The sequence below is a fragment of the Macrosteles quadrilineatus genome, unplaced genomic scaffold (genome assembly GCF_028750875.1).
Source record: "Macrosteles quadrilineatus isolate MER2022 unplaced genomic scaffold, UCM_ALF_1.0 Scaffold_1__1_contigs__length_201487025, whole genome shotgun sequence".
NCBI lineage: Eukaryota > Metazoa > Arthropoda > Insecta > Hemiptera > Cicadellidae > Macrosteles > Macrosteles quadrilineatus.
In genome coordinates, this window is record NW_026542594.1 from 198,445,390 (window position 1) to 198,471,355 (window position 25,966).

General features: G+C 39.0%; 2 protein-coding genes across 9 annotated transcripts in view; one reads left to right on the plus strand and one right to left on the minus strand.

Annotated features, from left to right (window-relative positions):
- The window catches only part of LOC128994051 (receptor-type guanylate cyclase Gyc76C-like), a 149,619-nt gene that overhangs the window by 44,700 nt on the left and 78,953 nt on the right, over nt 1–25,966 (plus strand). The gene's annotated exons all lie outside the window — the stretch shown is intronic.
- On the minus strand, nt 21,370–24,969 carry LOC129003859 (uncharacterized). Its single transcript, XM_054432189.1, has 2 exons — nt 21,812–24,969; nt 21,370–21,577 (listed from the first exon to the last, which is right to left on the minus strand). The coding sequence occupies exons 1-2, from the start codon at nt 24,967–24,969 to the stop codon at nt 21,370–21,372; spliced, it is 3,366 nt and encodes a 1,121-aa protein (XP_054288164.1).

The window sequence follows — 25,966 nt, forward strand, 5'->3', positions numbered from 1 at the left end:
GGTAATTTTTTCGTAATTTCCTAATCAAGAATAACTCTTAATTTACGCAATCTGGCACGCCATTGCGCTAGTTAACGTCACAAATACGCTATGAACATGATAAATCACTTGGCGATGAAGCAGGCAGTGACAGTAAAATATAATTAATCGTTAATCGACGCGGGGAGGAATCGCAGCGATTTTAATTACGAAGTACGTGATTGAATCCCAATCAAGCAACTATAATTTACTCGGCAGCTGTGTTGATGACGTCACAACAGCACGGCCTCCTAGATTACGTCATTGTTTATTAATAGATGGAATGATTTTTTTTGCATTTTCATTCGATGTAGGACATGTTTAATGTTGGTGCTTTTATTGCTCTGGACTGGTTCGTCCGAAATGTGGTTATAAAACTTGTTCTACTGCCTAAATGGTTCCTTTGAGGTTAACTTTGCAAAAAAGTTCGTTATCTTTAAGGGCTAATAAAACATATTACGTATAAGGTATTTGGTCAATTTGATTTTCCGTGCTGGATAAGTATACTACTAGTTTATATATATTTAAACTAGGCTTCAGCCCAGGAAGATTTTGTGACGATACATCAGACTAGGAATATGGGTTGCGGCACTATCACAGACAAAATCCCCTCGTGATTGGCAGTATTTGAACCCGGGACATTGGGGACCGAAGTCTTGCGCTCTACCACCAGACCAGCTCGCTCCCCATTTACATAACACAACGTTTCATTTTAGTGCTCTGTAATAATACTTTGATCTGTGCTTTGACTATTGATACAACTAGACAATCAATCCCCATGTTACGAAATAGTAGTCGCCAGTTATATCAAAATCGTCGTAGGTGATGTGAGCCACCGACAGATTGGGCCGATCTAAATTACTAATTTCTGTTGAATACAAGAACGTTCTTACCCAGTTAAACTGATGGCACGGCTCATTGTGAGCTATAGTAACTGTTATGACCGTAAAATATATCAGAAGTACAAAATATAATTTTAGACAATAGCGCATTCTTTGACTGGCTCACACAACTATTTCCTTTTTCAATACTTAATTTGCGACAGCTGGTCCATATTGATGGGATGTATAATACTAAATACTGCAGTATTTAATAGTCAATAATTATATGATAGTACAATTTACGATTCCTCAATCAACCACAGACATTATTATTTGCCATGGCAAACTAGCATTACTGTGTGAAGTGGTATTTAGATAAAGAACAAAATAAACAATATGTGTTTATCATCATTTGAGGGTTCATTGTTGATCCCACACTTCATTGAGCTCAACTCGATTTTGTGCGTCAGCCCATAATAACTACATACTACATGCTACATGCTTTTACGCCATTGTAAATATTGCTGCTGGAAGAGTAGGTCGATTTATTTATCGTTACATCCATTTACTGAGGTCCAGTATGGTTGTTATTGTTTACGTTCGCTACAGCTAATTTTTAAATAAATGCGACTTATAAAACGAAATTTCATTAAATTAGGGGCTAGTGTGTGTCATGATAGGAAGGAATTTGTTCAGACGTAAAAATTATATCTTGAGAAATAGTGTTATAAAATATTATAGTGTATAAAGCGTAAATTTTCACTATATAGGCTGTTATCTCATATAATGCGTTTTGGGAGTAGGCCTACTGAATTGTATTTTTTAGATCAGATTCCATATATTGAAATTTTGTGAAAAATTTATTAGGCCTACCGTACTATTTGCCATAAAACAATTCTAGAATATTTATCAATTTAAATTCACCAACTCAAACAAATGTTTCGTCCTTTAAACAAAGAAAAGTGTATCTTTTAACTTCTCGTCTACGTTTCATTACATTTTATATCAGTACTCAAAACATGTAATGTGTTTTAGATTTGCGAACAAGTGGCATTGTATGATTTTAAAATTCTGTGACTAGTCCTATCTCATAAAATGTTAAAATCTAGATTTGTGATTGATTTTGATGGCGGTAAATCATTTAATGCTGAGTGTGTGGTTTTCAATTTCTGCACATTAAATTTTCCCTCCATTTCCACCCGTCTGTTACAGCTTGTTTCGACATTTCGCGCCATATTTCGGCACTAACCACCGATTAATGTGGCCAGATACTCGAGATGCCGCCAAAGAGCGGTTTATCACGTGATTATAGCGACTTAGAACAGCCGCTTGTGTGTTTAGTTTACCCGCCATAATGACAGAGCGGACGCCGACAGCGCGGGAATATATTATACAAGGGGAAATTGGTTTTACAAGGTCACTCCGCGTTATTCTATACTGATTATTAATTCATCAGGACGGATGGTTTGGACTGGATTGTTTAAAATTCAATTCTGAGTTACATAACGTCTAAAACACCTGTAATCAGTGTTTATCATCGTATATTTAGAGATATTTTTATTTGGAGGCAATGCCTTATAAATTTACGTTGTGGTTTGTGAAGGGGAACACATGTACATAAATAATAAGAAAATTCATTATTTTATCCTAATTGTGTCGACCAATAAAATTAATAACAAACTCTATGGATAAATACACCTGAAGTTAAGCCAACGCGAAAATTGAAAATTTCTGTGGATCAGCACACAATAAAGAGATTCGTATTCTGTGGTATTACGTAAAGAATTACCCCTAAGGGCAAAATTTTCATAACTGATCATAATTATTGTAGCCCTTCATATCCAAACAAGTTGCCGCTAACCGATTTCAAACATCTCAAATAGTTAAAAAGTTAAAGGGGATGCAAGTTAATTTTCAGCCACCCTCATGGTTATTTGGATTTGGAACTTTTTAGGGGGCCATTTTGTTATTAGTGGGCCGATTTTGGATTTCTTTATGTCAATTTTTATGTTTCGTCAAGACCAGTAAAATGATACCAAACTCGATTATACTTGTCATTTGAAAATTTTGAGCTACCCCCTACCGCCACTACCCCTAAGGGCAAAATTTTCAAAATTGACCATAATTATTGTAGCCCCTCATATCTAAGAAGGTTGCCGCAAACAGATGTCAAATATCTCAAATGGTTGAAAAGTTAAGGAGGGGGGGGGGTGTGTGCAAGTTACTTTTCAGCCACCCTGTATAACCAAAAAGTAAAGCACAAATCATCCTAAAATCAGAAACAAAATGGCGACACTAGAGATCAGTGTCACCGAACATGAACTGAACACGAAAAACTAGCTTCTACAATGGGATGAGAAGTCTACTTTTGTTGCTTAGTATATAGCAACAGTTTGTATAAGTATAGCACCTTATAAAGGCAACGACAATAATATTGTGACAGAAACCCAATGCACTTGAAACTAAAGTCTATTTTAATATACCTCAGTGAAGCTAATATGCACGGACAAGCCTCGGTTAAAAACATTGTTTGTTGCGCGCTATTGCTCCCAGCACCAGCTGATCACGGTGTTGCAACAGCTGTTGATCAGCTGATAAGACGCATGAACAGCTGATCAGCTGTCGCTGTCGTCGCTCCGTCTGCCACTCACTTGCCGGTCCGATCAGCGTCAAGAAGATGCATAAACAAACAATCTTATATCGAGAAATTTTTCTCTTAGATTTTAAATATATATTGTATCATTGGGCCCAAAGTGCCACTTTTCGACACGAGTACTATTTTAACCAATGGGGAGTCTAGGTAGGAAAATAAATTAAAGCACTTTTGGTTGGGCTGTGAACTTTTTTCGCTGTGAACCTTGTTTTGAGGAAAACTAGTTACTTTAATCCTCCTACAGGGAATTCTGCATACTGTTTGTCTTTATAAATTAGCTCAAATGCATCTGGTTTGGTTATTAGAACGCTTTTACCACTTGCATGAGTTTATACACAATGCACGATATGTATTACTTTGCCAACGCGAGGAGAAATTTAAGTGCCAGAAAGTGTTTACATTTTCGTATATATTAAATGGGCATTTACTTATATAGTAACGTGTACGATTAAACTAGTTGGTAAAATTACGATATTATATTCTTTAGTCGACACTTTTTTCGATAAAGATCAGCGGACAAGTTTACTAATGCAAAATATTTTGTAGATGACCTCGACTCGAGCTGGTTTTTTTAGCCGAAGGATAAAAGAGCCGTGCAATGCATTCATTGAAAATAACGGGTTATTATCAATTATCAATCAAAAATGCCTATTAGAGGAACTTTTGACTCGCATGTACGTAGCCTATTATTGTATCGGCAGAGTTGTATGCATAAATTCAGTACAATTTACAAACTTATCTGAACTAGTATCTTCCCCAAATAATATATGCAGTAGGAAAAAGGAGAAAATGGAGACAAAAAAATTACAAGCATATCCTCATACAAGATCATTTGGCCTGAGTAACAAAACCGAACACCTTACACGATGTTGAATGTGTTACATGTGTTGTACAGTCTGGTACACAGCAAATTGTGCGGGTACAGTCGGATCTGGTGAATATGACGCGCAATAAAGTCGCTAAACGGTTTTGATTATTGTCGAATTGACGGTGCAGTTATGTTTTACAATACGTTTGATTGTGTTTTGGATTATGTACTACATTTGATTAGTTGACGGGTTAAAGTACATCGGCCTCCTTATATCCAATTATTTTACTTTAACGTTGTCAGATAAGGAATATCACGTTAAATATACCTAATTGTTGTCAATTAACCTGATCCGGTTTCCCTTACAAATCCATATTTTAGAACTAAGTACTATGTCATCTTACTACAAATAAAATATAAAATAAATATCGATTCTTGTTCTTGAAAATGTAATTTTTGTTGAGTCTACTACAATTTATATAATTTATTGCATAGTTTTAAGTGAAATCTTTAGCGAAATTGTACTAAATAATAATAAAACACTATTATATTTACGAGTATTTACATTTTTTCGAAAACAAATTAGGTTGACTGTTGACTGAGTTAATTATGTTGACCATCGGATTATATTAATGAACAATTGAAATATATTTATATTTAATTCATTTTACAGGTCTACCCTGTTATATTATATATGGATGCGGCATTACTAATGGATTATCACTTGGACACATTGGTGATTTGTACGATTTGAACCCTGGGCCCTAAGGACCGAAGTCCTGAGCTCTACTACTAGAACAGGTCGTCCCCGTATTAGGCTAAATATGCCACACTTGTAGCTACTAAAGATAAATATGATTATTCATCATCAGCTGCTGCTGGAGTCGAAAATAAATTTAATGACTAAAAAATCGGTCTTGAAATGTGTCTGGAGTTTTGCCAGCTTGTTATGCGGGTTCGTGGTCCAAGTCGGGGAAACCTTGTTAAATGACGACCCTGATCTCAAACCAGATAAATAAATAGTATGGTCGAATGCATCACTAGACTGGATTAGACTTAACTAGACAAATCAAAAGTATACAAATTTTGTTGGGTTTTTAAATTGTCGTTTTTATCCTAGAATTTAAGCCCCCCGTCAATTTAAATTTATGAGTTCAAAAATTTAAAATTTGTGTCCTACGCCACGAAATTTCATGTCGTAGTTTTAATTTCAATTGTTTTCAATATTTGATAAACGGTTAATGTTTGTCTTCATCCAAGGCATAGACATTTGTTTTAATGTAGAAAAACCAACCCTGTATCGAATTTCAGGTGATAAAAATGTCTATGGTCTTTATTCACTCGGGGTGACAAATTACACATTCCTATCTCATGTTTTTGTATTTAGCATTTTTTTCAACTTTACTATATGATTATAATATGACGTAAAAAAATAAATTCAGACAAGACTATTAAACTGAATAATCTACAACATAATTAAATTCGGCGTATAATAAATAATCAGTTTAATTAGAACATATCATTATTCTGTTAATTATACCCAATTGGATACCTTTTTGCTGATTAATAGGTGTACAAATAAAACAGTATTTAAATAAATCTGGCTACAATATTACCTTTCTATTATCTTAACTAAGATTTCATTTCTAAATTATTTATAATATTAATAATTATACATATCAAAATCTTGTTATTAACTAAAAGTAATAAATAGCTAAAAAAATAGTTAAAAGCTAAGTAAATGTGTGAAATAAGGTTGAAGGCCCGAAAGCTTGGGCTCGGTGCGCCCGATCTACAGATCATCTCACTCCATTCTGCACTCATCCTTCACTCAAACTTGGGTTAAAATGCGCACTTAGGTGGCGTCCCCATCTAAACAATTGATGGATCCTTTATTTTTAAAAAAATCTTGGAATTCAGACTAACTAAACAATATTAGCAATCTGACACATACTTTCTCACTTAAGCTTGTCAACAACCCTCATCATGGGTAAGCAGTGGCAGTAACTATGTTTTTTTTGGGGAGGGAAATCACAAAAGTTGCAATAAGTTAGGAACCATAACTTGTACAACAATGGGGGTTGTATACTTCTGATTAGTGTTAAAGTAACTATAACATACCAACTCGACAATACCAATTCATTTTCAGTGACGAGTTTTATAAACTTTCATTCGATGTTATAAAATAATAGAAATGACAAGGGGTCGCTTGTTGTTCCCAAATAGGAATGCGAACTCTGTTAGTGTTATCACTTATCCCTGTTATCAGTGACCAATGCGGCCCTCGCCACTGATAAGGCTCGTATCTATATGTAGCCCCGCCCGCGACGAGTGCGAAAAACGTGAAAGTTTTGTGCATAAACAATTCTTGTGTCTGCTTTTTAATTGTTTTTGTAACTAGAGATTTTTTTTGTGTCTGTTGAACAAATTTAATTCGTGTACACTTACATGTATCTTCTTAGTAATAATTTTTAAGTGAGTGTCCCTGAACAAGTATTTTAAATAGTCTAATAGTGCTCATAAAACGTATATTTCTTTCGTGTGTAGTTGAGTTGTTTATTATTGTTTTCATTTTCATACCATAGAATTCTATAGTGTCCAAAGAAGTTTACACCTCCATCCTATACTCGGTTGTAAGTTGTACAATCCTTTTTTCTTAAATGCACTTTCATGCCATGAGAGTAGGGTACGCTGTACTTCAGGCCACCAATCAGAGAGCAGCATTTCATCCCCACCCCTCCCCCTAGGCCACGCCCCCTTTTATCCCACGTGGTCTAACCTCTGTGGTCCCACGTGGTCTAACCTCACTTTTATTTTCGCGCCAACTTCACCTTCCCGCCAAGTAACATAACCTCACTTTCGCGCCAAACAACATAACCTTACTTTCCCGCCAAACGAAAAAAAACACTCACCTTCCCGCAAGTAACATAACCTAACTTTTGCGCTAAACGAAAAAAATCACCTTCCCGCCAAGTGACATAACCTCACTTTCGCGCCAATTTCCGTTAAGTAACATAACCTTACTTTCGCGCCAAACAAAAAAACCTCACCTTCTCGCCAAACGAAAAAACTTCCCTCCATGTCCCTAGCAAATAGTATATAGAAAACTTGTTGTGCACCCTTTAGGACAGGGTTTGGGACTGTCCGAGTGTCTGAAGGACACCCCCAGGTTCAGGTATTATATCGTATCGTACTTGTATCCAGAGGAACTGGCTTAGTATTATACTATATAATACCCCCCTCCCTTATTTTGAGGGTGCACATGGAATTGAAAACGCAGTTAAAATGTTACAAATATTTATTCTACAAGCAAGACACATTACTAATTTATAAAGAATTGAGTGAAGTGTTAAAACTACTGACCACTACTACTACTGAACTACATGCTAAAAACTAATGTTTATAAATAAGCACATTTGGGGAATTCCCCACCATCCCCGTACATTTAACACTATACAATTTAGAGTTTGTGAAAAATTCTAGATCCTCGTCTGTGAGGAGGTTGGTGAACCTCGAGGGTAAAAATGTCACCCTCTCCTCGCCGGCAGATGTGGTGATGTGTAGTACGATCACCATAGTTCCGAATCTCGTGTTGATTCGTCTAGCAGACTGAATTTTCGCCGGCTCGGTCAGATCTTTGATGGGGACCTTCAAAGGGGAAGAGAGCACCTCGCAAGACGACAGCTTTGTAGAAAGATCCATCTAAAACCAAATAATATTGTCCTAATAATATTTGTCTGGATAGTCGAGTGGTTATAGTGTTTGCCTTCAAATCTGGAGGTTGCTGGTTCGATCCCCAGTCGATCCCTAAAAACTATGGGAACTATGTAAATATGATAGCAAAGAGGACCCATGCTGTTATTTTTATACTACAAGCTACATTAGTAAACTACAGCAGCGATATTTACCTTGTTGTAGGGGATGTGGAGAGTGTCTACCCCTCGGCAGATGCCTCTGGTTTTATACCGGGGTAGTGGGGAGCGCAAGGGCGGGGCTTAGAAAAATAATTCTTTCCTGCCGAGGACGGCCTTTCTACAGAATGGACACCTAACAATACGATTAGCACAATTTTTACAAAGAGTGTGCCAGCAGGTCATTAATACTATAGTCGGTAGATTTTCAAAACAAATACGACAACTGATTGTTCCTGCAGAGGGCAATTCTTCATTAGAACTGGTATCGCTATCGATATCTCTGGTTCTGTTTATTCGCTCTCCAGTAGAAACTAGTATTGCTTCCAACGAGTCTCGGATGTCTTCCCAAATTGCGGGTGCTGTACGGATCATTTCTGGGACATTTGTATCCTCCATAAAGTGGTTAGTTAGCCATAGTGTGTCCTGCAATTCCACTCTGACAGTCTGAACTACTGTCAAGATATCAATTAGATCGTAACCTTCCGGTCGGCTACCACTCCATCTTTGTAAAAAGTCGGCCAGCCTAAACTCTCGAATTTGTTGACGATCGGCTTCAACTTGGCACGATACACACCGAGCAGCAGACCGTCGCATCTGGAAACATAGGTAAGTGTTTATTGTATGCCTAAATGTATACTTATATGTATTTCCCCCAATCCCGATCTCCTTACCCTAGTTCTTCCTGTTGAGGTTGATGGTTCAGGGTGAGCTCGCATCCATTGTGGAAGGACTCTTGGCACCCCTAAAGATGTTGATGGTTGGGGTTCTTGAGATCTTTGTACAGGGGTCAACGTAGTGTAGACTGGTGGAGGCTGATCCAAGCTCACGCGTGAATTATTAGCTGCATCCTCGGCTTCCACAAGAGCTCTGTCAATCGGAGATGTACGGTCTTCAGCCATCTAAATAAAAACATGGACATGTTGTAAATGCAGCTTAAATGGTGGATACAAGTTTAACAAAAATCATACAAATAAACCCACCGCTTGGATAACGGATGTAGCTCGCTCGTCACTTAAAAATGTTGTACTTGTTAAAATATAATTTCTGTCTCTTGTCCTAGGAGGGGTTTCTTCCTGAAAAGAAACTCAAATCAGTTTACATTTTAATTTGTGTTTTGTTTAGTACTTTATGTTACTAGTACTTACTCTTGGACGTTTTTCTGGAGCAGCGTCAGAAGTGGACACTAGCATCAGTAGGAAAACACACACGTTGAGACGAGCCATGGCTTTGAGAAGCTCGCATGTGTTTTGTGCTTAAATAGGCACCCTTGTTCTAAATATAAAATCACAAGGGGAGATCCCCCATTAGGTACTTTTGACAGGAGGGAGAGAACCCTCCAGGTACTTCCGCCGCGTGGACTATGGAGTACGGACAGTGTTTAGTGAAATTCTGGTACTATCCGATATTCAATAGATTCATTTGCTGTAGAGTGTGTAATTCTTTTTTGATTGATGGTGCTGATGAAGAATGTGGTTGGTTTGTTACAAATATCTGTGATTTGGACTTTGACAAACTCAAATGTTTTGTTTGTGGAGAGATTCTACCCGTTCTTTGGAGTTTAGACAAGTGACCCAGTTTCCACACCACGGTAAGCTGTTAGGCTAGGCCGTAGGGTCCCAGCGCGTTCTTTTTGTTAACCCAGAGCTTCACCAAGAGTCCTAACCTCTGGGGTAGGCTGCCCCAACCATCGCAGCCTACGGTGATGGCCACTCCATAACTGATTTGCCACCTCCCAATTTTTGGTCCTTTGACAAATGTAAAGGGTTATTTACTCGGTGAAGCCTTTCAATTAACCCTTTTTGCCACTGACAAAGGATGTTTTACTTTTATATGTTTTTTTTTTGTCTCTGTCAACCCGTTCATTTTAAAAGTCATCAGGCCATTTACTAGGCGTACCGTTCATTTTAGCCTACGACATTTCATTTACTAAGAATGACAGAGATTTTAAAGTTTTTGTTTTTTTTTTTGTCAGATTATAGTCCGAGGTGAGAGGGAAATTAGGTGACATGGAGGATAACGCAATGTTTTACGATTTTTAGGCCAACCTCCGTACCAGCCCCTGGACTTATGGGTTTTAAGCCTGCCTGTTGGGCGAGTACACATACTCACACACACACACACACACACTCACACATAGGGAGGATAACGCAATGTTTTACGATTTTTAGGCCAACCTCCGTACCAGCCCCTGGACTTATGGATTTTAAGCCTGCCTGTTGGGCGAGTACACATACTCACATACACACAAGGAAACACCTCGAACTATAATCCGTTTTTTAATAAGGAACATCTCTATCTATGTACATTAAATGATTATCTACAAAATTACTACTTACATCTTGATATAAAACTACATTGTCCCAATCTACTTTATTTGCAAAGTCGTGGATAAAAGATTCCGACAACTTTTGATATTTACATACAATACTCCAGCACCCGTCAAAGTTTACAGCCATTTCCCGAAGAAAGTATTCGGGGAATTTCTGGCGTTTTAAAATTGGAGCCCAGTTCACTCTGTGAAAGTATATTCTGAGCATTTCAATGGAAAAATCATAATGGGACGATAAAATTTCCCAATCTAAAAATCTACTAAATTTCATGACAAATTTGTCTGTTAGATCGTGGGGCTCTTTGCTCTCCTGAGACAACAGTGACCAGGCGTTCTCCATCTCCAAGCTCATACTGACCGGTTTCATGGAGTGAAAGGTTTAAATAGTACTGTAGAGTGTAGGCTGCGCTGAATGCACACCTTTTATGGTCACCGGTGACACAGCTTATTCCCGGTAGGCAGAAATTGTAAATGGATGGGCCAGAGATTTCCCGTACGTTAGGATGAAACCCTCGCAAAAACTCTGCCTTTTCCCTGCCTTTTGTGTAAATAATTTTAAAAGGAATGCAAAGTGCTGTAATTAAACCTTCATTGTATGGTACAGACCCTTCATTCCAACGGATACCATGATGCCGAGTTAACCAGCGAGCGGTTCTTTGCATTTTTTCATTTAAATTTGTAATACTATAAGGTGGTTTGAAAATAATTTGGCAGTTCAAAGAGCCACCGACAACGGCCAACTCTTTAATTATAAATTTGTTATCATTATCTGTGAAGGCTTGAAACTCAACTACTGCAAACGCCATTTGGCCACCTTTTGTACAGTGATATCTCGTTAAACAAACGTTCGGCTATTAAAGTAGGCAACTGATCTGTACACTCGTTCACACCGGAAAGGACTTGATTGATACACTCTTTGATTAAATCGTCCCGGTAAAAAAGCTCCCTAAGTGAAATGTAAATTAGAGGGAGGTTATTAATAAACATGCACCATTCATTCTGGTTGAGAGTTATAGAGTGCTCGCCGTCAGAGACGTAAGCATACTGATGCCCAAAGACCATGTTTACCCTAATATCCTCCCCCGTATCTACTTTGAACGAGTATTGGTTCTTACCCTCGAGTGCTAGGGTGACGTCATTAAAGTGAGTTGCAAGCTGACAAAATGCATCGTATGACCAATAAACGCAACCTTTTCTACCTTTAAATAATATTCCGAGCCCTCTATTTAGAAAAATCCCCGTCACGACACATTTTGTTAGGTCATTATCCAAATGATAGTCTGATTTTAAGAAAACCCCGGTTAGTAAATTTATAGGTTCCTTGCTCTTGGGAATGAGCATCGGCTCTATACTTACATCCGCTCCCTGCGACGTCATCGCTCATACTAAATTTTCTTTAAACGGTTACTTTATTAACAGTACCTGTCAGTAATGAATATGTCATGTGAGTATCATGTAAAAGTAAACAGTACGCGGACGTATTTGCTGTAAAGGCTGTACCCGACTCAAACTCTACGCGCACATCAATAGGGCCTGATTTTATGGAATCATTTTGCTTTGAACAGTCAATAACGTACAGGGGTGCTTTGTCTTTGTATTTTTCTTTGTCCACTGCTGGATAGCTTTGTTTCCCGTAGTACGAAGAATGGAAACGGAAAAACATTTCATAGAAGATAGACCAATCACCGTGAATGTTATCATATGGATAGTACTGCGAATTTAAATAAACTTTAATATTTTTTAGATCGCAAGTATCAAAACATGACATGTCCTTTTTTATGTCATTTTTGCGACTAGTCTGAAATCCTACTATTACGTAACGGGGTTTTTCAAGCTGACTGGAGGTCTTTACAGTCCACGATTGTAAAGTGGTCTGTGGTACTGATGGATACTCGTGCAGTTCCCACGATCTAAACGGTAAATGTACCTTTGTATCTTTTTCAATCATCTTTAGTAGTTTCAAACGGTAAGGATCAGATACGGTAACGTGTGGCACCCTCCAGTATACTCCTGTAATTTCCAAAACTACTTCAGCAGCATTTGTACTGTGTACTGCGTTTAAATCGGTCGATGACCGCAAAAGAATCAATTCTTGTCTGACATTAGCAATTACACGCTTATAGTCCTCGGCAAACCCCAGCAACATGTGCAAAGGAACACTGAATGAAAACTCTGTAATTTTCTCCGTTTTCCCAGAACCTAACCAACAAGCGTTTTTTAAACTTTCCAGTTCACTCTGTTGTACCGATAACAGGTTTTTAATGGTGGTTGTTATACCTACATTTTTTATTCGATCGACCTCGACACCCCCGATTTCATATCTAATATCATCAAAAAGAAACGCCACAGCATTATTGATAAAATGAACTTCTGCAGCGGTTCCATCCTGTTTCTTTCCGCTAACTCTGCCCACGATATGGAGAGTACTGTCAAACGGTGCAGTTATTATGTCCTGTTGACTGATTGGTATACGTATTTCATCGTTATTCTTAAAGGTCGATGAAGCGTACGGTTTATGAGTGTGAAACTCAATACCTGTGATTACATCACTGTACTCTGCTTTATTTTCTATGTCCAGCATTTTGAACTTTAAATCCTAATGAACGCAAAAACTTTGTGTTGGTTGATGTTAACCGTACAGTGTCTTGACGCTTACTGATGGGTAAAGATTTTGTGACCTCCCTAAATACCAAACCCATTTTTCCTCCTTATATGCAGCCTGATGGATATATTTTCGTTTCTCAAGTTGATTCTCTCACCGTTTTGATCTTTGAGAGTGATTGTAACGTTGTTTATCCTCTTGACGTTCACAGGCAAATAAATGATTGTGTTGGGTACCTCCACTATTTTATAGCCCGGACCCACGTTTGGGTAGAACTCGTGTATGACATGGCCCTCAGCTCCATTGTCATACGAACCTCGAACTATATTACACTCTACGCGTATTACGTTTACATTAATGATGCTTACTGTTCGGTCGGAAGCGTGTTTTTCACCTGCTTTCAAAATTTTACTATCAAAACCTAGTAGAGGAGCAAGCGTGTTACTTTGTGTAAAATCAATAGCTTGGCTACACTTTATTTCCGATTTTAGCGTATTGTTATTTGCTTTCAATTCCAATTCCACATCCTTCCCTACTTTTTCTTTTAGAGCAGTTTCTAAATCTTCAATCTCATATGCCCCTTCAGCTATTTCAATCATTTTACCATCGCCGTAATAAAATTTGTTATTTTTACCCGCTTCAATATTTGGGATCGAGTGAAACGTCATCAAGTCTATAAGGCCAATCTCCCATTCTCCTTCACTAACGTCAACAGGTGGGAAGTAATCTTTTGAAACATAGGAACCCCTTCCACTCAAGCTAAACATTGTCGAGAAACTGTAAGCACAAGTGTCCGCATACAACTGAATTGAAATTTTGCTTCCGCTCGTAGTTATAGTAAATGTCGCAGCTACCAAAATACTGTAAAAGTTCACGTGGTGGCTTGAGATTACCAAAACTATCGAAATAGTACACGATATCTTTTACCTTTTTATAACACACCCAGTGAGTACCGTTGCCGAAACTAGAATCCAAGTTTACAATAGCCGATTCATTTTCTTTTGGTGCGCTAGGTAGAGTGTCTCTCATATAAACTCCTCTAAAGTGTGGTATACGTAGTTCTTTTGCATAGTGTAATAAATCATAATTTGTCAAAGGCCTTATCGGGATCGAGCTTTTTTTTTACCAACTCTTTTCTTTGTCTTTTTCTTACCGGCCCCTTGTTTTGGGTAAGGTCTTAGGTACAAACCTTTACCCTTTGGGTACGGTCTAAGGTACAACCCGTTTCCCTTGGTGGGAGATTTACGCTTAACTGGGCTTTTCTTATTCTTTTTACCACCCCCTAACTTTGTTTTAGTCTTCATAGCTGTAGTAACAGCCCAAGCAGCTGCTTTTTCAGCCAAAGATGCGTCTGAGGATTTAAATCGTCGCCACGCGCGCTCGGCCAATTCAGCGTCGGCCTGCCGTCTGTTCTCGGAATCTTTGTATTGCGAGTACGCAATGTCGTGCTGTTTGCAAGCTTCGTCTAATCCGTTGATTCCCTTGTCACCTCTAGCTAATCTTTTGGCTAATTTTGTACCTGGCCCACAGTAATTATAACCAGGTAAGTGAGCTTCAAATGGTAACAAATCTACAGCCTTGTTTACAACGGAGGATATAATACCTCTTCCTGTGACTGCTCGTCTGCGTCTAACCGATGTTTTCCTCTTCCCTGCCATTTTATAACTGATGACTGATACGTACTACAATGTTTTAAATAGGTCATCCCATGTAGACTGCTCCCGGACAACCTGTGTATTCCAATCTTCAAAACTAGGGTAACTAGCCCTCCCCCTGTTTATCTGTTTGTACAGTGTATAGGCCAGATCTGCCACCACTTCCTTGACGTATTCTTTATTTACAGCATCGTTTAACCATCGTGGTTTACCTACGTTTGTCAGCCGTTTACTTTTAACGTCCCAATGTTTATCTTTATCGGGTAAAATTGAATTATTTTGTAGATATTGCAAGGTAACTGCATCGTGAATGTGGGAAGGATCGGAGACCTGTCCTAACCGTTTATTCTTGAAATTCCATGCTAGTCCGCCTTGTAAAGGTGTGTGATTGTCCAAGTATTGTTTATTTACGGCATCTCCCCCTTTACTGGGGGGTGCTACATTCTGAATAACTGTATTTTTAACATCAAAAGCTCCATTTTTATTTTTTTGCAACGTGTTTTTATTGAAATACTCGAGATTTACAGCGTCTTTGTTGCCAACTGGGGAGGCAACATTCTGTATGACCAACTGTTTTGCATCAAAAGACCCCACACCTCGTGTTATAGTGTTTTCCTTGAGAAATGATAGGTTAACGGCATCTCCATCCGCCTTTGGTGGAGCAACATCTTGCAGCCGGTAATGGTGTATCGAGTATGCGGTGGCGTCAGAGAACTTAAGCGGGGTATGAAGATCCATATATTGTTTTGTTACCGCATCTTTAACATCAACTGGATCAGCTATATTACATACACGTGTGTTTTGAGCATCAAAATGACCACTTTGCAGTGTCATACAGTTTAAAAGTGAATTCGCATGCGATCTAAAATTCATCGCATCAAGATTGTCTTTTGGATCGTCGACATTGCACAGACGTTTACCTTGCATATCGTAGCTACCATCTTGTGACAATGCAAAGCCTACGCCTTTGGGTCCAACAAGACCCTTCTCCTTCTTAGTATAACGTCCAAACTTGTCTATGCCCATCGTGAGACTGACTTGTATCGACTGTTTCCGCTACCTTTTATGTATCCTGCTTCGTGCAGTTCCTCTACAATGTTTACAATCTCGTTACTATGTGAAGTATTTCCCGTTTCAGCTGATGCTACCAACAGTTTTAGTCTATCGACCAACTCGTTGGGATTATCCCAATGCACTATATCGCGAGACTTTGTACTTTTCCACGACATTCCTCTACCCTGTCTGACGGGAAACAGATCTTTGATAACGTGTCTGTATTTCAAACTACTATCACGTCTGATTTGATTGTCAAAATTATAACCCTTTTTGTGAGCATTTGACGCAATCAATATACTTTTGTAAGCATTTAGATCGTCCTCTGCATACACATCGCTGTTTGGTAGTCTTTTAAATATAAGCTCATAGAGCCCCTCGGAAGGTGGGTATCTCGTGTTGTTAACAATAATGGTACCGTCAGTGTCAAATTCCATCACCTTGTTTCCAATCATTAAAGTTTTTCCTCTTTCATCAAACCTTGGACCATAGTCGTGGTCAATAGTTCTATGTTTTCCACCGGCGTCTCGTATAAACTGGGTCATGTATTTTCTAGTTAACGGGTTCTCAAACTGCTCTTCAATGTACTTAGATGCTGTTTGAAAGCCTAATGGAGACGAAACAACCTCTTCCAATTGACTAGTTTCAGCTCTAGGTGTTGATATGGCTTCTGGTTTAAACGGTTGACCAATGTAATCATCGTCATCACTCTCATAGTCCATTGGCTCTTCTTTAGAAAGCTGTTCAATTTTAACATCTGTTTTTGGTTCGCCTTTTTTCAGTTCTCTAATTAACGGTTTGTATTGCTGCTCCAGCAGTTTTTCACTCTCCACACTACCATCTTTAAACTGTCTAAATTTACGCCTAACTGCTTCTTTCAACTCTGCTATTTGCAGAGTGAGATGTTTATTCTTCCGCGTCATCTTTGATAATGAGCCTGAAACACCACAGCTAGCCTCTTAAGGCAATTCAATCTGCCGAAAAAATAGTGCACGTTTCTTATGTTTACGTAGGTAGTGCACCACTTCTTTCAAAGATATGCCCGAGGTAATATCTATATCTCGGTAGTATCTCTTTGTCACCAGATCAAATTGCGGAATAGTGTACCTTTTTGACCAATTCCGAAAAACAAACGTTCTTTTCCAATTATCTCTCCATTGTGGTATTTCCGCTATGGTATACCGCTCACTAACGTCACTTTTTTCCATATACCTCTGCAAAAAAGACATTGGACGCTTCATCTCATTGTGGTGTAACAGAAACGAGTTCAATAACCAAAATTCACTTGGATTCGCTCCAGTGAACTCACGCCACTGGTCAAACAGTTGACGATCAGTTATCGTATACACACCATTATTGAAACTTATTCCAAAACGTTCGCTATATTGTTGTAAAGTTGGCAACGCAGCCTTTAGAAATTCTGTTGTAAACAGACCTTGGCACAAGTTGTTTACCCCGGCATAAGGTTTACCACGAGATCTCGGTAATCCCGGAGGTACCGGACCATATGCTACATTATAACTCACATCGATATGGCATTTCGACGCCATCGCAGTTTTATAAATCGTCAGAGGTGATCTTATTGGTAGAGTCCGTTCAGTCAATACTATACATCTTGCTGCGTGGGGAATATTGCAACCGTATTCGAGCATTCGGAGGTAAATCTGAGTAAAGTTTATGCTACCATGAAGGTTGCGCAATGGTAAAACCTTACCAAAAATATCCGGAAACGGTCTAAATCTCGAAATAATATTATGGGACTCTCTAACTGTGCAGTTGTTCATATCTTCGTGATAGACCACCAGTTCAAGTGGAACTTTCTTTTCTTCACATTTTTCCAAAAATCTAATCCAAATTTCACGGTTGTATGTACGTTCACTCGCAGATATCATTAACAAGATAACCGGGGGTAGTACAGCGCTCTGTTTTGGCACTTTATGTCTCCAACACCGCCTATTGTACTTGTGACCATGACGTCCTTTTCTGCTACAGTAGTTTCCACAAAACTTTTTCTTATCGGAATAGTAATATGTGCAAAGATTAGATTTAACATTATGAAGTTTGGTATCGTAACCTCTAAGGTCGTTGTAGGTGTAGATGTTAACCATTATAACTCCTCAATGAAACTGTCAAATCCTATACGGTATCTTCCTTTATTAGTGTCTCGAGTCTTGTCGATAACTAAGAACCCATGATTGTCTTTCCACGCCAGTGAACACAACTGTTTGAATTTATCAAATGGCATGTCGGTAGTGACATGGTCGCTATATACATGTCGTAAATTCGTATCATCCTGTTTGAATAGTATTAAAAGGTTTGCGTTGTCTCTGATAAGCTGCTTTGGTATAGCACTATACGTCTGACCCAAATAAAAGGTGTCAATATTGTTATGCCTACCCATAGTGAAATAGTTTGTAATGTTGTTGTGTTTCTCACAGGATATATCGTCAAATATCATTATTGAATGTTGTTTAGCCTTATTTGGATGAACTACCAAGTTGTTGTCACCATATGCAAAATAACCAATTTCCTTAGGTAGAGCCAATGGTAAAAACTGGTATTTGGGCTGATTCAGGGATTTACAGAAAATGTAGATATTTTCAAAAACAAGACCATTTGGATCGAATAATAAATTAAACACAACATTTGTTTTACCCGAGTTGCTGGGGCCTGAAAGGATGCCGCGAATTGAGTCTGGTAGCAGATGGCCATGTTTATTTTTAGATGCCAGACCCTCGCCGAGATACTCGTCATAGTTTTTTACCGTCAAAGGGGGACTCTGCTGTGCCACACGCATCGTGTTCAACTGATGTAGCACACTCACCCTATCGTTTATAAATACTCCCGGATGCAACTGCTTGATCTACACGTAACCGTCACCGGATGCTCTAAATAAGAATGTCGCTTTTACTAAGCCACGTGTCGCTTCTCTTGTCAAAGCCAAGCCATCTGACTTTTATTTTATCTCCTTTCCGCTGTAACACTCTTTCAACTAAATATACATCTCCGGTCTTTGATTTATTTAGCTCCTGTTCATAAAACCCTCCCTTTAGTATTTCACCGTTATGGTCTTTGAGTACATATGTAGGTGGTTTTGTCGGTTTGATGGCATAAATGGTGAAAACCTCGTTTGTCCAGTTTGGCAGATAGCCTTTAGTAAAAACTCTTTTATACTTGCTAATCCTAACACTATCCCCCAGTTTAAATTTCGGTGCCACCCTTTTACCCTTCTTGTTTATCCTTTTTAATATTTCCTTCACATTCTTTTGTTTCACATCTTTTGGTTTCATACCAATTGTTTTATGTACCGAGTTATTATATCGTTTGAGAATATCAGGAAGTAATGACAACCATTCATATGTACCCTTTGCGGTAAACTCTTTCCACATCCACTGTTTCAAAGTTCTGTTATATCTTTCCACGATACTAGCTTTTAAATCAGAAAACGTAGAATAATGGTTAATTTTATACTTTTTCATGAGGGCACCAATATGTTTATTAAACCATTCGGTTCCTTGATCGGTTTGAAAGTGTTTCATCTTATGTTTTATCAAAATAGGTTCAAGTGCCTTGGCAACTGCCGGACCTGTCTTATCTTTTAATGGGACTGCAAACCCAAGTTTTGAAAAACAATTGATCATAGTCATGATGTACCGATTACCTTTATTTAGCTTTGCATAAGGCTGCATCTCTACGAGATCGGCCTGGTACAAATCATTCAACCCTTTAAGAGTCACTTTCCGTCTAGTGTAATTTTTTCTAGCAGGTTTGTGTAGCTCTTCAGCTATAGCACGTCTGACATCCATTGTTAAAATGATACAACTTGACAGTGTATTGATAATTTATTAAGTTTTTATAAATGCTGCGGCCCCTCCACCGCCGCAGCTCGTGATGGCCTCCAAAAACAAACTAGTTGCCACCTCCGTTTATTTTTTTTGTTTTACAAACATTTAGTTTTTACAATATTTACAAGTGACTTTATGAAAGATAAATAACGGATTCATACAAATGCGGCATGTTTCTTTGGGGACTTTAAACTTTGGATACATGTAGTTACCTCTTCGCTTTAAGCGAGAAGGAAGATCAACCATTCTTCCACAGTCAATACATAACCTACTAGAGCCTCTAAAAGACTCGTAGTAATTTAGGGTTACATAACCACAGTTTTCTCTATGACAGTTCAAAATGTCCTGCCTTAGCGTTGATGGAAGATCAACACTTTCTTTTACATAAGGGAAAAGGATAACGTTTGTGCAAATTTCCCTAATTGAAAGCTCAGACAAGGACAACATGATGGCAAGAAGGTTCCAAATAGAATAGTCTTTTTATTTGCCCCCCAGAAAAGCTGCGGCCCCTCCACCGCCGCAGCTCGTGACGGCCTCCAAAAACAAACTAGTTGCCGTCTCCGTTCCCCAAAATTTCTCTTACCACCTTCTCAAGGATGGGATCAAAGATTGTAGACAGGAACATCTTCTCAATCTGGTCCAATTGTATAGACGTGCTGCACAGATGGTGCATCTATCTCTTGGAGTCTTAAATTTTGGTACACATACAATTGTTCCAAACCGTCGAAAAGAAATATTCGCTGCCTCTCCACAATCCTTACAAAACTCTTCATTGTCGAGAAAACAAATATGGTAGTAGACATAGCCACAGTTTTCATGGTGGTAATTGAATATGTAATCTTTAATCACAGGTGGGATTGCTGCTTGCTTTACAGCATTTAAAAGAATCATGTTATCAGTAATTGTTCTAGCTGAGAGCTCAAGTAGGGACAACATGGTGGCGAGAAGGTTCCAAGTGGAATGACACTCACCCCTCCACACATGGTTTACGGGCCTTTCGGCCGCGCCAGTGACCTTCATACATGGTTTAGAGGCTTTTTAGTCAGCCGTGCCAGTGACCTTCACACATGGTTTACGGGCTTTTTAGTCAGCCGCGCCAGTGACCATCATTCACACATGTACAAGGAGTAGCTCAAGTCCCTCCAGATTTGAGCGCCTCAATGTACAAACACATTCAAAAATAGCCCCACTCCAGTTGGATCCCAGCCACCATGTGTTTCGCATCGTGTTTTGGCTGGATATTCTCCATCAAGCGCGACGAGCCGTCGCCATTTATCGTCAAGACAAGGGTGGTATTTCTTAGACCGGTGGAGCCAATCTACGAAGAACTTCGACCCTTGGATCTCAGGCCACCACCGTTACCACCAAGAAACATAGAATATGCCACCATAAAGGTATGTAGTGATAGTGGAGAGGGGAGCGCAACACATGTGCAGCATGTGCAACATGTGTTCAGTGTCCAACATGATCTCTCTGATGCTGGTCGTTAGTGATTTTGTTCAACATTATTTATATCGCAGAGTTTGTGAATTTTTGAATTTGATTGAAGAAGACAACGATTCAGACACAGATTCGGAATTTGGGGTCAATTGGGGACCGGGAGGGTGGAACGGGTGGAACGAGGTGGATATTGGGGACTGGGAGGAGCTGAGTGACAGTGATAGTAGTGATTCAGGAGTTGAGATCTTGGTGAGTTTTTTGAATTTTAAACCCATATGGAAGTGTATCATAATTGCCACCATGTTTCCTTTTTGGCCCCGTAATTTTAAACTGTTTGACCTCACTGATTGTAACTATATTTCTATCCTTTGTTCGTCTGATTCTATTTTCCTCAATGTCCATTGTTTGTGCAGCATCACCAAGGACCATCTCTTTCAAACTGTCAAATCCAATCTTTTTAGAAGTTTTCATATTTAATGTAAGCCCTTTTACTTTACAAACGGGAATCAATTTTTGTTTGTTTGTTGACCACACGAGGTATGCATAGGTTTTTGGCCCTCCAGATACAAACTCTGTTATGTATGAACCTGGTCCATACTCGGCCAACTCATCGGTCATTTCCCCTAGATAATCTCCCGTGGGAACTCTGTACAAACCACCCTTGTATACATACAATACAGAATCAGTATCATAATACAACACTTGACCACCCAAAGCATCTAGATGCTCATAGAGCTTCAATCTCGCTTGGGCAGTAGTGTAAGCAGCCACCACGACATTAACATTTTGCAATGGCTCCCCAACCTCCTCAATGTACTCCCAGCTGACAACAAGAACCTCATCATTGACAATCTGTACTCTATTTACATCTATTTCGGGGCTAGTTAACATTTTGAAAAGTGTTTTTGGGTCCCTGACAATCGTAGCTTTGGTCTGATTTTCACGCTGTCCAAATTTTCCCCAAAACGAGTTCAACATCAGTTTAGCCAACGACCTTAATCCACCATTTTTTACAATTTTGTCTTTTTCTAGTTGGACACCCTCTTTCTTAAAATAATCCTCAATGTACTTGTTTTTGTCCTCCTCTGTTTCACACCAGCCTGGAAACCCGGATGCTTCCTGTTTCATTTTTAAAAATTTATTTATAAAGTCAGTGAACAATCCCCCATTTTCATATGTGGCTACCTTATACTCCCAAAGTTCATACATGTCGAGTACAACATAACCCTTTTCTACAGCTTTACGAACTTCGTCCATGGTCCAGGTCCCAATAAGTGCTCTGTCACCACTTTCGTGGTCGCAATCACTTTGAATCTGACCATCTCCACAAGTCGCACACAAAACAAACATTAACTTGTCATTCATTTTGGCTGGGAGCACAGGATGGTAAAGATCGCGTGGTGGGAGTACTTTACACTTTAATAGGCCTTCGACATTAAGACCACTCTGTCTACACTCTCTGTCTCCTACATAGATTGTCGGATGGCCTACAGGGTACTTGCCGTATTTACATACCCAGGGATAGAGAGAGCATACATCCACGTATTCAATAGTTTCCCCTTCAGCACATTTGTGATACGTTTTGGCATTACCGGTTCGACCCCCAAAAAAAGCTTGCCTCGGATTCAGAGGTAAATTGTTGAGGATCGGCAACTTGTCTAAATGTTTCATGTTTTCTGTCTTTTTTAACTTTCTAAACTCACATTCCCACATTTGTACGACGTTATCGCCCAACTTTGCTATTTTCGATTTGGTCCGTTCATATCGCAAGTGAAGTGAGTCAGAGGGATCCTCTTTCAAAGCAAGTTCACGGTCGTAGGGAAAGCATTTAGGGCATCCGTGCCAGTAGCAGCCTTGAAATTCATAAATATTTTGACCGTCAAACCCGTCAACTTTCATTCCATTGATTTTAACCTCTTTTCCACGTCCAGCGTGTTCTATTCTAACTCCACGTTTCTCCTCTTCCCATGATAGCCACTGTAAAGCAATAGCCGATTGAGCGTCTGTAAGCCTATAGCCGTTTTTAGGAACGATGCCGATAGTATTTTTCTTCAAAAAGTTCCTGCGAAAAGCTAAATTGCATGCGCTGGCAATGGTTACAGCCTCGAGAAACGGATCAACATTACACTCTTGCAGGAAAATTGAACGGAACTTTAAACATGCTTGAGCCAAGATATCAACATCCGAGATACAATACTCGAGGATTTCTTTCTTAAAGTCAAATGTAACGCGGTTTGCAACCTGATCATTATACCAGTTTTCAAAATCTTTGTGTGATTTTTCAAACATAGATTCCGGACAGTAAAACTCTTTTGCTGGCATAGGGCCCACATAATTTTGATTCTTAAGGGTGTTGAAGAGGTGGGGGAAATAGCCTTTCTTCTTTTCTGGAGGCAAGTCAAAGGCCTTGGGCAGAGCAGCAAGAGGCATAGGGAAATAACTAAGTGAATCAACAAACCTCACATTGTCAATTTCCATCAAAATTACCTTAGTTCCCCGCATTACAAGTTTCGGAGTGAACTTTGTATCCTCCAGCACATACTTGAGCAAAAACTGAAAATCAAAGCCCTGCCCATTGTGAGCAATAACACAGACATCTTTGAAATTTTTACGGACTTGCATCACATAGTCCATGAACTGAGTGACTGGTTCAGATTTAAAGACTCTTGTTCGATTTTTACAAGCCATACAAAATTTAGCCTCAATACACTGATAGCAAAACTGTTGTGACACACACAAGTTTACTTGATGCAATTTAGACTCGGGATCTGAGGGCAGGGACTCATCTTGGCGGGTTTCCAAGTCAAAGAAAATAAACAGAAAATCTTTTGACTTGGGCTTTCTCGTGTCAGGTTTCATATAACATTTGTGGTTAGGGTCTTCAAAAGAACCACACGGTTTACAGTATACTTCACCACATTTGTGAGGTTTGGACCGTTCTCTAATCCAAATCAGTTTCCCGCAATCGAGACATTTCTTTACATTTTTACACCTATCAGCTTCATGCGCGATAAAACATCCCTGATTTTTGTAGGTCATGTTACATTTAGGGCACAGAATACCGCCATTTTCCTCTACACAAGGGGGTGAGATGGTCTGACACTGTGAGCAGATGTTTGAGCAGCGGTGGGCTCCTTTGTGATCATAGGGTACATGGCATGCTTCACAAAAATATGTACAAACAAAAGCAGCAGTCAAACTGTTAATCACATTGTAGTGACCATCGTGAAACAGTAAATTTAGTGTGAATTTTACATTTTCTACATTTCCCTCAAAGTAGACATCACGACCTTTGCTGTCATAGTTGTACACGACAATTTTGTAATCCCTTAAAAACCCTTGAAATTTTTCAAGCTCCGGGATGCCAGCTCCACCCTCTGGCATTTCAACTCTAGCTCGACGCACAAGTTCCTGGGCCCTGATTGTTTGCCTATTTGCCCTATCCTTTCTAACTGCATTATAGTCAGGATCTTTACTTACATTGGCCATAGCCACTACAATTGCACGGGGAAGACACAATTTATCTTTATTATTTATAACAACAATTCCCCGTCTTGCCTTGCATTCCTCATCAAACGTATTGTAAAACCCCGGCCTTACCCTTCCAGAGCCTACAGGAAGGTTAATTCTAGTGCATTCCACTTTAAAGGTGTCGGTAGATTTGATAGATTCAGAGTTTGATTGCACAATACCACCAAAGATTTGCCACAATACGTTTTCATCAATTTCAGTAGCCGGACGAAAATTTACATAGCCGGGTGCTTTTGATTTCAAGTTGAGACTCTCCAAGGTAAACCCAAGTTGATCATTTTCAAAAGCTTGTTCTTTCATACTATTTACAATTTGTGCAAACCCTTGTCTCAACCAATCAATCTCATTAGTTTCTGGAGGCGGATTGGTGAATTTAAATACAGTTTTACTCCCATACAATCTAAATTTATTTACATAAGTTTGATCAGTACTAATCAAAGTAACAGGCTCAACTACTTTTACGGGTTCAACTACTTCATCAGATACGTTATCGGCCATACTAACATCCATCGTCGTCAAACGCCTAGAGCAAAGTAAAAGGGACGCAGAGACACAAGATCTAGTGGGGGACACGACCTGCGCGCGCACACAGCTAAATATAGCACACCGATTGCACAACACTGAGACACAAGATGTGGTGGGGACACAGCTGCGCGCACACAAAGCTGAATATAGCACACCGATTGCGCAATACGTTACACTAAAGAAACAAAGATCACTTACCGCTGATGTACCGTAAATAATCAAGCTAACATATAACACTAGAAATAACTTGCAAACATAACCTCAAAACATCAAACACAAGAGCACACATCCAACACGTTCAATTGCCAAGAGCAAAGTGAAAGAAAATAAGTACTGAAAAGTTTAAATAGCAAAAATTGGCCAATCACACAAAAGATCACCTATTTATAACCAATCAGGTACAAGCTTATTACAACCAATCAGCAACCAGGATACACACCTTTAACACTTCCTTGTTTTGTTACAGAACCGTGACGATGAAGAAGAAGAAGAAGAAGATTTATAGTATTTGTAAATATTTTTAAACGTATGTAAATATAAATCGTAGATATAGTGGCATTAAAACATATTTTAAATCATACAATCTGTGTAATTATTAAGGACACATAACTCAGTGGAGGCTATTTCATTTGGCAAGAGTTAATCATTACTGAGGTTATATCAGTTGGCGGGAACCTACGCAATACGTAAAGTGAGGCTTGGCGGGAAGGTTACGTTGTTTGGCGCGGAAATAAAAATAAGGTTATGTCACTTGGCGGGAAGGTGAGGTTTT